General features: G+C 46.2%; 1 protein-coding gene across 4 annotated transcripts in view; it reads left to right on the forward strand.

The window, feature by feature from the left end:
* Window positions 1-12,373, forward strand: part of elmo3 (engulfment and cell motility 3) — a 160,701-nt gene that overhangs the window by 101,759 nt on the left and 46,569 nt on the right. For all 4 annotated transcript variants that reach the window (XM_072279316.1, XM_072279315.1, XM_072279318.1 and 1 more), the window contains 3 exons: window positions 1,782-1,886; window positions 2,577-2,685; window positions 4,891-5,027. In XM_072279316.1, the coding sequence (XP_072135417.1) occupies window positions 1,782-1,886; window positions 2,577-2,685; window positions 4,891-5,027 (351 nt within the window). The remainder of the gene's footprint in view (window positions 1-1,781; window positions 1,887-2,576; window positions 2,686-4,890; window positions 5,028-12,373) is intronic.

Genomic DNA, 12,373 nt, shown 5'->3' on the forward strand with positions numbered 1-12,373 from the left:
AAATATTGCAGCAAAGAAAGATAATAGCATCTAATCACCGAGAGGGTCCAATCTGCCTCAAGGCTGATTAGAAAGTCTTGTTTATTTTGCGTTTTAAAAAAACTAGTTCCATTATAGAAAACAAGTAGATGTTTAGGCAGTGAATAATTTTCATCAATAATTTTTTCATAGATATTGGCATTTGAAATTGAGTTGAGTGTTGTGCTACCCATTTGTGTGACTTCTACGTTCCCGTGACCCACTCCTACCGTCAAGGGAATTGTAAAGCACAGAAGCAAGTCTGCCTCACTGAGCACCCATCTACACACACAAAATGCTGGAGGAACTCCACAAACCAGGCAGTATCTATGGAAAAGAGTAAACAGTCGACATTTCAGCCAGAGACCCTTCATCAGGACAAGAAAGAAAGAGGTCAGAGCAAGAAAGTAGGGGGAGTCGGGGAAGAAGTAAAAGGCGATAGGTGGTCGGTAAAACCGGAAGAGGGAGAGGTGTGAAGTGAAGAGCTAGGAAGTCAATTAGTGAAAGAGATAAAGGGCTGCAGAAGACGGAATCTGATAGGAGAGGGTAGAAGACCATGGAAGAACGGGAAGGAGAGGAGCACCAGAGGGAGGTGATGGGCAGATAAGCAGATAAGGTGAGAGAGGGGGAATGGTGAAAGTGGGGCGGGGGGGATTACCAGAACTTCAAGTAGTTGATGTTCATGCCATCAGGCTGGAGGCTACTCAGATGAAATAAAAAGTTTTGTTCCTTCAACCGGAGTGTGGCTTCCAATTGCGACAGTAAAGGAGGCCATAGACTGGCAAGTTGCAATGGGAATGGGAAGTAGAACTGAAATGGTCGGCCACAAGGAGATCCCCATCTCCACTATCAACGCTTCCCTCAGCTGCATCTCTCTGTTTCCCGCATGTCTGCCTTCACCGCATCGTCCCACCACCCCACCAGGGGTAGGGTTCCTCTTGCCCTCTTCTCCCACCCCAATAACCTCGGCATGCAGCACATAATTCTCCGTAACTTCCACCATCTCCAACGGGATTCCATCACCAAGCACATCTTTCCCTTGCCCCCACTCTCATCTTTCCACAGGGATTGCTCCCTACACGAGTCCCTTGTCCATTCATCCCATCCCACTGATCTCCCTTCTGGCATTTATCCTTGCAAGCGGAACAAGTGCCATACCTGCCCCTACACCTCCTCCGTCACTACCATTCACGGCCACAACTGTCCTTCTGGGTGAGGCGACACTTCACCTGTGAGTCTGTTGTGGTCAGCTACCAGTTCTGGTGCTCCTGGTGTGGCCTTCTGTATATCAGTGAGATCCATCATAGATTGGGAGACCACTTCACTGAGCATCTTCACACCTTGTATTCTGTCTGGGGAGCCTCCAACCTGATATCATGAACATAAAGTTCTTGAACTTCCAGTACCTAATAAAGTGGCCACTAAGTGTATATGTCCATGGTCTTCTGTTCCTGTAGCCCACTCTCCTCAAGGTTTGACACGTTGTGCATTCACAGATGCTCTTCTGCACACCACTGTTGTAACACGAGATTATCTGAGTTACTTTTACCTCCCTGTCAGCATAAACCAGTCTGGCCATTCTCCTCTGACGTCCTTCATTAACCTGGTCGCCATCTTCTGCTTATCACAAAAGGGGAATTCATCAGTCCCCTGCCCCTGGCCATTGCTTATCCACACTTTGCTGTCAGCAAAATACAACTGCAAACGGAGGCTCATTAGAAAGTCCTAGATTCCTGACAGTAACTGTTGCCTTTCCCCTCTAGAACAATGCCAATCCCTCACTAGACTTCAGCCGAACTCCTCCTGGACTCCTGCCTCTAGATAACATGATCTACTTTGCTTCCCACCATTCTGACGCCTACAGTCGGGTAAGTTGGCAACATCTGACCGAATTCTCCCAAATCACTGACTTTAATGCATGTCTGCAGAAATGCTGGTTGGGGTCACAATCGCTTCTGGTTTGGTGCCATTTTCCTTCACTCCCCCTCTTCGCAAGCAGGCATTCTCATCTGGGAGAGGCCGCACTCTTCCACCCAGCTTATTGGTTAGTACTGTAAGCTGGCTGTCCTGTTTTCTGACCAGGTCCAGTAGATGTGCTTCTTGCTGCTAATGACAACCAAACCTTCTTGGCAGAGTCGCAACCTAACAGTATCAGGACCAGACCAGGACTTGGTAACTAATCTTTCTTTCTCTCCATCTGCACCCTCCCCTCCCCTCCCCTCTCCACCCTCCCCTCCCCTCTCCACCCTCCCCTCCCCTCTCCACCCTCTCCACCCTCTCCTTCCCCTCTCCACCCTCTCCTTCCCCTCTCCACCCTCTCCTTCCCCTCTCCACCCTCCCCTCCCCTCTCCACCCTCCCCTCCCCTCTCCACCCTCTCCACCCTCCCCTCCCCCTCCACTCCACCCTCGCCTCTCCCCTCCATCCTCGCCTCTCCTCTCCTCTCCACCCTCCCCTCCCCTCTCCACCCTCGCCTCTCCTCGCCTCTCCTCTCCACCCTCCCCTCCCGTCTCCTCCCTTCAACCCCCTCCATCCCACTGCTCTCTCCCCCAATTAACAGTTTGTTCTGGAGAACAGCAGCCGAGAAGACAAGCACGAATGTCCCTTTGGTCGTGGGAGTATTCAGCTCACCAGCATTCTCTGTGAGATACTGAAGATTGGAGACCCACGTGAGTGCATTCAGCCTCCTTTGTTGCTCTGTGTTATCTGATTTTAAAAGAACAGTCTAATTCCTCTGGAGACTATGGAATACAACCTCTGTGAGGATGTCATCCTCCTTGACCCTGACTGACAATACTCAGACCTTTCACCAAACTCCATCCTGATTAACTACTGGTTGGCTTCTATCTGGATTACTGATCTGGTTGCAATGTTAATTGCAAACTCTGTAAGTCTGATTCATCCACCCTTGTTGCGTGATATCTTGCCTTGTGCACTCCTTGAACCAAGTAATGAATTGATCAGTTACAGCACTGAAAACTACCCTGGAACATCACACCTCTCACACAAAGGAAGATTGATGTGGTTATTTGATGTCATCCAGGCCAGCCCCAGTACATCACTGCAGACGTTCCCTAGGGCAGTGTCAGCTGTTTCATCAATAGCTATCATAAGGTCCAAAGTGATGATGATTGCACAAGGTTCAGTTCCTTTTGTAGATCTTTAGCAAACAATGCCTGTACACAACATGACCCAGACAACATTGAGATGTGGGTTGTGTATAGTGTGTGCCAGACAATGGCCATCTCCAATGAGAGTTGTTACTAATTTAATCTGTAACCATCCAGCCTGGCCTTTCAACTGGAGTCCCAACCATCAGCATCCTGGTGATCACCACTAACCAGAAACTCAACCAGACCAGCCACGTGAATACTATGACTGTAAGATCAGGCCAGGGGCTGGGTATACTCACTGCAGTTTGTAACACCCGAAAGCCTTTCCACCTCCCTTCCATCAGACAAGTGATACAATGCTCTTCTGCCCGCTTGAGTACAGCTTCAACCATTCACCAGAAACTTGATGCTATCCACCGCACGACCTCCCCCTTCTAACGCCACAAACACTTATTCCCTCCGCCTCAGTGTGTCATGTACAAAATTCACTGCAGGTGCTCACCTCAGCTATTACAACAGCAAACCTGACAACTCCTACCAGAGTGGAGGACAAGGACAGCAGAAACACACGATTGCCCACCGCTGGCAGGTTCCAAGCCACACACCATCCTGAGTTGGAAACACACCATTGTTCTTCATCACTGCCGAGTCGGAATCCTGGAAAAACCTTCCCCAACAGTGCTCTGAGAGTACCTCTCAGTTCAAGAAGGCAGGGTAGCCAGTAAACATTGAACATAGAACATTACGGCACAGTTCAGGCCCTTCCTGAAGATAAATCTAACCCTTCCCTCCTACATAGCCCTGCATTTTGCTATTATCCCTGTGTCTTATAAGAGTTTCTTAAATGTCCCTACTGTGTTGCCTCTACTACTACCCCTAGCAGAGCATTCCACACACCCATACTTTTTGGTTTAAAAAAAGATCTTGCCTCTGCAATTCCACTGCCCCCACCCCACCAACTAGATTGTCCACCATAAAATTATGCCACCTTTTGTGCCCTGGGGAAAATGTCTCTGGCTGGCCACTTGATCTATGCATCTTATCATCTTTTACATTTTATCATCAGGTGAATGCCACAATATTCCAAGTGTGGTCTAACCAGGGTTTTATAAAGCTGAAACTAGTGGCTTGTGGCTCTTGAACTCATTCCCCTGACTTATGAAGGCCAATATGCCATAAATCTTCTTAACCGTATCAAATCCATTCCTCCACATTCTGTATCCTGCAGAAGCCATTTGTACCATTATTGGTCAGTTGTATCCCTACCATCTCCATAATGGAGTTTGTTAAATGCAGGCTCTGTAACAGAGTCAGATCTTGATTCTAAAGGATTTCATTCCTCATTGAGGATTCGAACTCTGAAGTGAGGATAAATGTGTTTAATTGATTTTGGATTGAAACTTAAACCATTGTGACCTGAACACTTCCCCGGCCCAACAGCCTCTCTCACTCCACCTTCCTGGTTTGGCTTGCTACATGGAGCAGGCTTCCATGACCTGTATTCTGACCATCAGAATACCTCGAGCTTGATCATCACTTATACAAGCATAACTGCTCATTCTCATACCTGACGAGTATTCCCAGTATTCCCACTGACACCTCCCAGCTCTACCTCCCTTGCAGAACTTCAGGACGATGCAATACCTCTCAGTTATAGCATGTGACCTCTGTGTGTGTGTGTGTGTGTGTGTGTGTGCGCGTGTGTGTGCGCGCGCGCGTGTTATGGTATCTTCCCGTAGCATCTTGTACTCTCCTCCGCAGCATCGGAAACAGGGCAGGACTTCTACCCCATGTTCTTTGCCCAGGACAGGGTTTTCGAAGAATTCTTCTGTATTTGCATCCAGCTATTGAACAAGACCTGGAAGGAGATGCGGGCCACACAAGAAGATTTTGATAAGGTAACCCATCCAACTATCTAAGAAGGGCAGAGGAGGACAGGGCCAGTGGCCTCCATCTGTATTCTCCCGATGTGTTATTGAATGGAGGGGAGCGGCTTTGGATGGTCATGTGATGACTCCCAGGCGATATCCACAGGAACACTATATATGAGACCTCCTGTCCCTCAGGAGTCCAAACCATGGACTTTTAGGGAAAATTAACAATATCCTGCCAGTTCACCTGGATTCCGGAAAATCTAGTTCGGCAGAGGGTGCTGCTGAGATGGGCTGACAATTTTACAAGTGGTATGTGATCACAATGAAAAGGGGAATGATTGAATGTGGTCATATTTGTCCCCCTGTGTTACAATATTGGGTAACTGGCGGGGGAAAAATCTGAGAATCAATGGCTCCCTGTGCTTTTTGCTTTGAGCTACTTTTGCTTGTTTCATTGGTCCTGATGAAGGGTCTCGGCTTGAAATGTCGGCTCTTTATTCCTTTCCACAGATGCTGGCTAATGCGCTAAGTTCCTCCAATATCTTATGTGTGTTGCTCTGGATTTCCAGCATCTGCAGAATCTCTTGTGCTTATGACTTTGCTGGCTTCTTCTCTTCCTCCTCCTCCATGTTTTCCCTTTCCTCTCCCCTCAACATCTCCTTTAACCTCTTTCACTCTATAGGCACAATAGGCTTTCCCCATAACCATGAACAACAGCTGCCAGTGAGCTTGTGGATCAGCCAGCTGGCCAGCAGCGTTCGGATCACTGTTGGCACAGTCTTCCTTGTGCAAAGGATAAGTCAGCAACCAGCTGTGCTGCGGAAAATGGGATAATTCTGTTCCTGTTGCTGGCGCAGGATGGAGAAATGAGACCGCAGTTGCTAGAATCGGGAACAACACACAAATCTGCTGCAAGAACTCAGAAGAAGTCTGCGATCTAATGGCAGGGATTTTGAGTTTTCCCATTTTAGTTAACCCTTTATTTTCTCCTACTTGAGCCTTCCCCCCACCACCCCCGATCTTCCTCCAGCCCTCCCCCGCCCCCCCCCCCCCCCCCCCCCCGGTTCCATTCACTCACAACAAACCAACAAACAGAGCACAGAGTTCACTCACAGGTTCCCTGCCTACAACCCCCATAAAAAAATCTGGTCTGGTTTCATCTGTCATTCATCTCTCCCCTATTGCTTCAAGATGTACAAGATGATGAGAGACACAGATCAACTGGACAGCCGGAAATGGTTAATATGAGGAGGTATAATTTTCAGGTGATTGGTAGAAAGTATGAGGGGGATGTGAGAGGTAAGTTTTTACACAGACAGTGGTGGATACATGGAACGGCCTGTCAGAGGTGGTGGTAGAGGCCGATACATTGGGAATATTTCAGAAACTCTTAGGCACGTGAATGGAGGGCTATGAAGTGTTACACTGATGTTGGAGTTGGTTAAAAGGTTGGCTGAACCCGTACTAAGAAACAGAACACAGAAGATTACTGCAGAGTACAGGTTTATATTGGCCAGGGTTATCCCTGCTCACTTTCTTGAGCATTTTCTGCACTGCAGTGTTCCATGTTCTGTGTTTCCGATTCTCTTTGTGTTCCTGCTTATCTGCCTCCATCCTCTGTCTCTACTCTGTGCACTCCCATCCCCCACCTGCTTTTCCCTCTTCTTTCCTCTTCCCTCTCTCACTATGCCTTTATCTATCACTCAGCAGCCACAGCTGCTCCCCTTCTCCCTTTCCCTACCTGCCTGCCATCTTACACCCACCTCAGTCCTTTTTCACCACTCTTCTTTATACTGGCCATCTCCTCTCTCCACACTTAGACTCCCCACAAGACTAAACGAAGCAATTCCTTCCTTCCATGAACCCACCCCTCCCCCAAATACATATACACACACCACACACACACACACACACACACACACACACACACACACACACACACACACACACACACACACAGCTTTGACCCAATGAGTTTTTCCAGCAGATTGGTTTGTTGCCAGTGCAGGATAGCTGATACCATCACATGGCAGGATCAATCCTGCCCATGCCCTGGTGCTTTCTGACCATGCTGTGTTGTAATCCAGGCCCCATTGGTTGATATTTTCATAAACCTTAGCTTCAGATAATTAAACAGATTTTAACATGGCTTTGCTTCTATTCTGATAGGCAGTAGGCTCTATTGGCTTCAAGCCACGCAAATAGCTGATGAAGGTTCCAGTGACAGAGGGTGGATAGGCCCAGGTTTGATTGGACAATACCAGAACCTATTGTGCTGGGGATGTGCTTGTATCAGCATAGCCTGTGTTTTTGAGAGTCACTGCAGAGAACTTAATAAACTGCCTCCCGGAATGGTTTTGTTTTAATCTCTTTTGACCTACTGTGCTGGTGCAGTTACTGATGCACTGTAGTGCTTGATCTGGCTGGCTGATTGAGAAGGTGGCCAGGTCCCCTCTGTGGCAGACGCTGGGCTGAACATGTCCTCTCCAGTCAGTCACTGAGCAGCAAACAACACTCGAGCTGCAACTGCTGGCGAAGGCAGCAAGGTAAGGAGCGGAGAGTTTGAAACGCAGCCCAGTCCATCACGCAGCCATGCCTCCATTGACTCAGTCTATACTTTAGACTGCCTCGAGAAAGCAGGCAACATAATCAAGGGACCCTCTCACCCCGGTCATGCTCTCTTCCCTTTTTCATTAGGCAGAAGATAGAAAAGCTTGAAAGCATATACCACCAGGCTCAAGGACAGCTTCTATCCAGCTGTTCTTGGACTGCAATTGGAGGTTTGGGCCCCTTATCTAAGAAAGGATGTGTTGGCATTGGAGAGGGTCTAAATGAGGTTCGTGAGAATGATCCTGGGAATGAAGGAGATAGCATGTGAGGAGCTTTTGATGGCTCTGGGCTGTATTTGCTGGAGATTAGAAGAATAAGGAAGAATCTCATTAAAAGCTATCGAATATTGAAAGGCCCAAATAGAATGGACGTGGAGAGGATGCTTCCTATAGTGGGGAGTCTAGGACCAGAGGGCACAGCCACAGAATAGAAGGACGTCCCTTTAGAACAGAGATGAGGAGGAATTTCTTTAGCCAGAGGGTGGTGAATCTGTGAAATGCTCCAGGTTCAGCTGTGGAGGCCAAGTCATTAGGTATATTTAAAACAGAGAGTAATAGTTTCTTGATTAGTAAGAGCATCAAAGGTTACAGGGAGAAGACAGGAAAATGGAGTTAAGAGGGATTATAAATTAGCCATGATGGAGTGTCAGAGCAGACTTGATGGGCAAAATGGCCTAATGCTGCTCCTAAGTCTTATGGTTATCAGGTTCCTGAACAGACCTCTCATACAGTAAAGGTGAACTGTTGATCTCCCAGTATACCTTATCATGTTCCCTGCACTTTACTTGTCTTTGTTAGGCTTCCATCCTCTCCAACCCTTGACCTTTCCCACCTACCTGATTTCACCTATCACCTTCCAACTATACCCCTTCCCCTCCCCCCACCTTTTCATTCTGTCATCTGCCCTCTTCCTTTCCAGTCCTTGGCCCAAAATGTCAACTGTCCTCTCGTAACCTGATGAGTTCCTCCAGCATTTTGTGTGTGTTATTTTATTTGTCTATTGCACTGCCCTTTCTCTGTAATGGTGACACGATACTTGGCATTATTTTTTTTTTCCTTTTGTTGTACCTCAATGTATTTATGTATAGCATGATCTGACAGGATGTCAGGCAAGTTAAAACTTTTCACTGTACCTCAATACAGGTTACAATAATAAGACCATAAGACATAGGAGCTGAATTAGGCCATTTGAGTCTACTCCGCTATTTCATCATGGCTAATCTCTTGGCTCTAATTTCCTCTCCTTACCTCTTCGTGCCCTGACTAATCAAGAATCTATCAACCTCTCTCTTAAATATACCCAATGATGGCCTCCACAGCCACCTGCAGCAATGAATTCCACAGATTCACCACTCTCTGGCTCAAGAAATTCCTCCTCATCTCCTTTCTAAAAGGATGCCCCTCTGTTCTGAAGTTGAACCCTCTGGTCTTAGACTCCCTCACCATAGGAAACATCCTCTCCACATCCACTCTATCGATGCCTTTTAATATTCGACAGGCTTCAATGAGATCCCCTGCTCATCCTTCTGAATTCCAGTGAGTATGAGCCCAGAACCATCAAACACTCTTCATATGACAAGCATTTCGATCCCGGAATCATTTTTGTGAATCTCCTTTGAGTCCTGCTAATAACCTGATTCCAGCTGCATTGGTGCAGGTATTTAGTGGCTGGTGCTAAAAACTGGTCTGCTTCAAAGATAATACAGAAATGGTCTTTCAAATTCCTTTGGATCCCAATATCCCACTCCAGAATTTCAAGCTTCACTCCTGAATGGTAATTAGGTGTCTGGAATCGTGCACCCATCACCCCAGATTGTAATGTGAGTGAGGCCCTGGTTCAGCTGTTCACCTCTCCTATGGATCTCCCTGGACAGGTCTGTTCCTCTCCAACTCCAAGTGGATTTGGATAGACCCTACTAATGTTATTCAATATGCTGACAGAAAGGATGGTGGACACCGTGCGAGCTGGGGTAAGCTTAATGTGTCAAATAGTTCAGATACAACTGTGAGTGATTCTACTTGGGCTACCCTTTTAAGGATATTACTCATATGGAGAAATTATATAAATCAATCCTGGGGTTAAGTGGAAGCTAACCATGTCCATGATGGAATGATGGAGCAGACTCAATGGGCCAAATGGCCTAATTTTGCTCCTACTGTATGTGTTATGTTCTAGTTACTGTCGGTAAAAGCTTCCCCAGATTCACAGCTGTTGGATATGCCACGTGCTATTTCTGCATGTAAACAGGGGATCCACTGTTGTATATTGGTTACAAAGTGAAAGGACTCTACAATATGAGTCTGTATTGTTCTAAGAACAAAAACACAAGAAATTCTGCAGGACCAGAGCAACACACACAAAATGCTGGAGGAACTCATCAGGTCAGGCAGCGTCTATGGAGAGAAATAAACACTCAATGTTTCAGCCCAAGACTATTCCTCAGGACTTGTGAAGAATGGTCTTGGCCCAAAACAGCGACTGTTCATTCCCCTCCACAAATGCAGCCTGACCTGAGGAGTCCCTCCAGCACTTTGTATGATTATCTAAGAACGATCCAGCATTCGCACTCCTTTGCAGAGTCCTGCACATCCTTTCCTTTCACATGCTGCTCCAATTCCCTATCAAATTGCTGCAATGAAACCTAACTCCTTCGCTCCCTAGCTGTGCTTTCTGAACCAGAGCTATTCAGTGTGTAAAGAAAACATTTTTCCTCCTATTAATATTAGCTTTTGGCCAATCATCTTCATTCTAAATCCCCTGGTTCTTGGCTCCTTCGTCCTTCTGCCAATGGGAAGAATCTGTCTGTAGCCCTCATGATTTTTAATCCTTTATCTGATCCCCTCAGAACCTTCTCTGCATAGGACAATAACATTAGTCTCATCAGTCTATTCAATAACTAAAGTCCTTTATTACATGAATCATTTGATCAATCACTTCTATGCCCTGGCTGTTCTCTCTTCAATGTATTGTAAAGATTGTAGTGTCTGGAGTGACATAGAGAGCTGGGCAACACTGGAAACGACCCTGCAATTAATATATCTCATCTCATCTTCCACAATCTCAGAATTCACCCACCCCCCCAGAATGCATTACAGCCAATCAGTTAACTCAATTTGGAAGGCAGGAAGTTTAGCAGCTGCTTTGTACTCAACAAACTCCACAAGAAACAAGGTAGTACTGGTTGAGGAGTACTTATTGACCACAGGATATCCCTGGCTCCTTTTTGGAATTGAGCTGTGGGGCAATGGCTTGAACCCTCATCCTGAAGGTGATGCCTCTGACAGTGCAGCACTCCTTTCAGAGAAGATTGGGTGACAGGTAAGAGGCCAAGAGTAGGAATAAAGGGGTCCTTTTCTGGTTGGCTGCCAGTGGTTAATGGTATTCTGCAGGGATTGGTGTTGGGACCACTTTTCACATCATATGCCAATAATTTGGATGACAAAATTGGATTTTGTGGCCAGATTTGCAGATGATATGAAGATAGGTGGAAGGAAGGTAGTGTTGGGAAGCAGAGTGTGTAGTGTTACGAACTGGAATGTTTTAGAAATAAACCAGCAGCAAGAGATTTCACACGGAGTCAGGTTTTAATGTTAAAACCACTATCTTTATTAGTATCTACTTATAATATTGTAACTTAACCAAGATAAACAAATGTTATGTGTATATACGTGTATAAATATAGCTCCCAAACTAAGTTCGGCTTGGGGAAACAAAGCTTAGAGTCTTGAGATGGTAAAGTAGGAAAGTTCAGTTCATCCACGGAATGAATGATAGGAGAGAGATATTTATAATCCAGGGTGAAACGTAGAGAAGAGGTAATTACGAAGTATTCCACAGATTCTACAATGGTAAAACGAGATAACAATCGCTGTAGATCTTGTCCGTCATGTCGTTCCAAATCCACTTACGAATTATTACCGAAAGTGATCTGTCACAGGGATATCGTCTTCAAGTGGCTGCCACACAACATACCCAGGCAAGGGTTAACACATAAGTGGTCTCCACAGGATATCCCAAACAAAATCCACTCCTTTGGATTTTACGAAGTGACATTCCCATATTCATTGTCCATCATGTGCCCATATTTAACCCAATCTTCTGGGCTTGAAAGAGTTTCAAACCATCGCAGTGACCAGCTGGTGTGTGTGTGTGTGTGTCTGTGTGTCTCTCTCTCTCTCTCTCTCTCCCTCCCCCCTCCCGCCTCCCCCCCGCTCCCCTCTCCCCTGACTGTCTATGTCCTTCTTTTCAGGTTAATCAAGCTGCAAGTCAGTCAGTCAACAACATCATAGTCCCGCCTCATTTAGGCGCTCTTAAAGTGACAGTCCACAGTAAACGAAACCTGTGGGTTCGTAACAATAGAAGGACTTGGATACATTGGGAGAATAGGTGAAGAAGTGGGAGATGGAATATATTGTTGGGATATGTATACTCAGGCACTTTGGTAGAAAAGTTCAGCATAGCCTTTTCTAAACTGGGAGAAAATTCAGAAATTAGAAGTGCAGAGGGACTTCGGAGATCTCATGCAGGATTCCCTAAAGGTTAACTTGCAGGTTGAGTTGGTAAGCAAGGCAAATACAATTTTAGCATTCATTTTGAGAAGACTAGAATATAAAAACAAGGATGTAATGCTGAGGCTTTATAAGACGTTTGTCAGACTGCCATATAGACTATTGTAAGCAGTTTGGGCTCCTTCTATGAGAAAGGATGTCCTGGCATTGCAGACGGTCCAAAAGGGATTCACAAGAATGGGCCTGAGAATG

The sequence above is a fragment of the Mobula birostris genome, chromosome 15 (assembly GCF_030028105.1).
Source record: "Mobula birostris isolate sMobBir1 chromosome 15, sMobBir1.hap1, whole genome shotgun sequence".
In the NCBI taxonomy this organism is placed as follows: Eukaryota; Metazoa; Chordata; class Chondrichthyes; order Myliobatiformes; family Myliobatidae; genus Mobula; species Mobula birostris.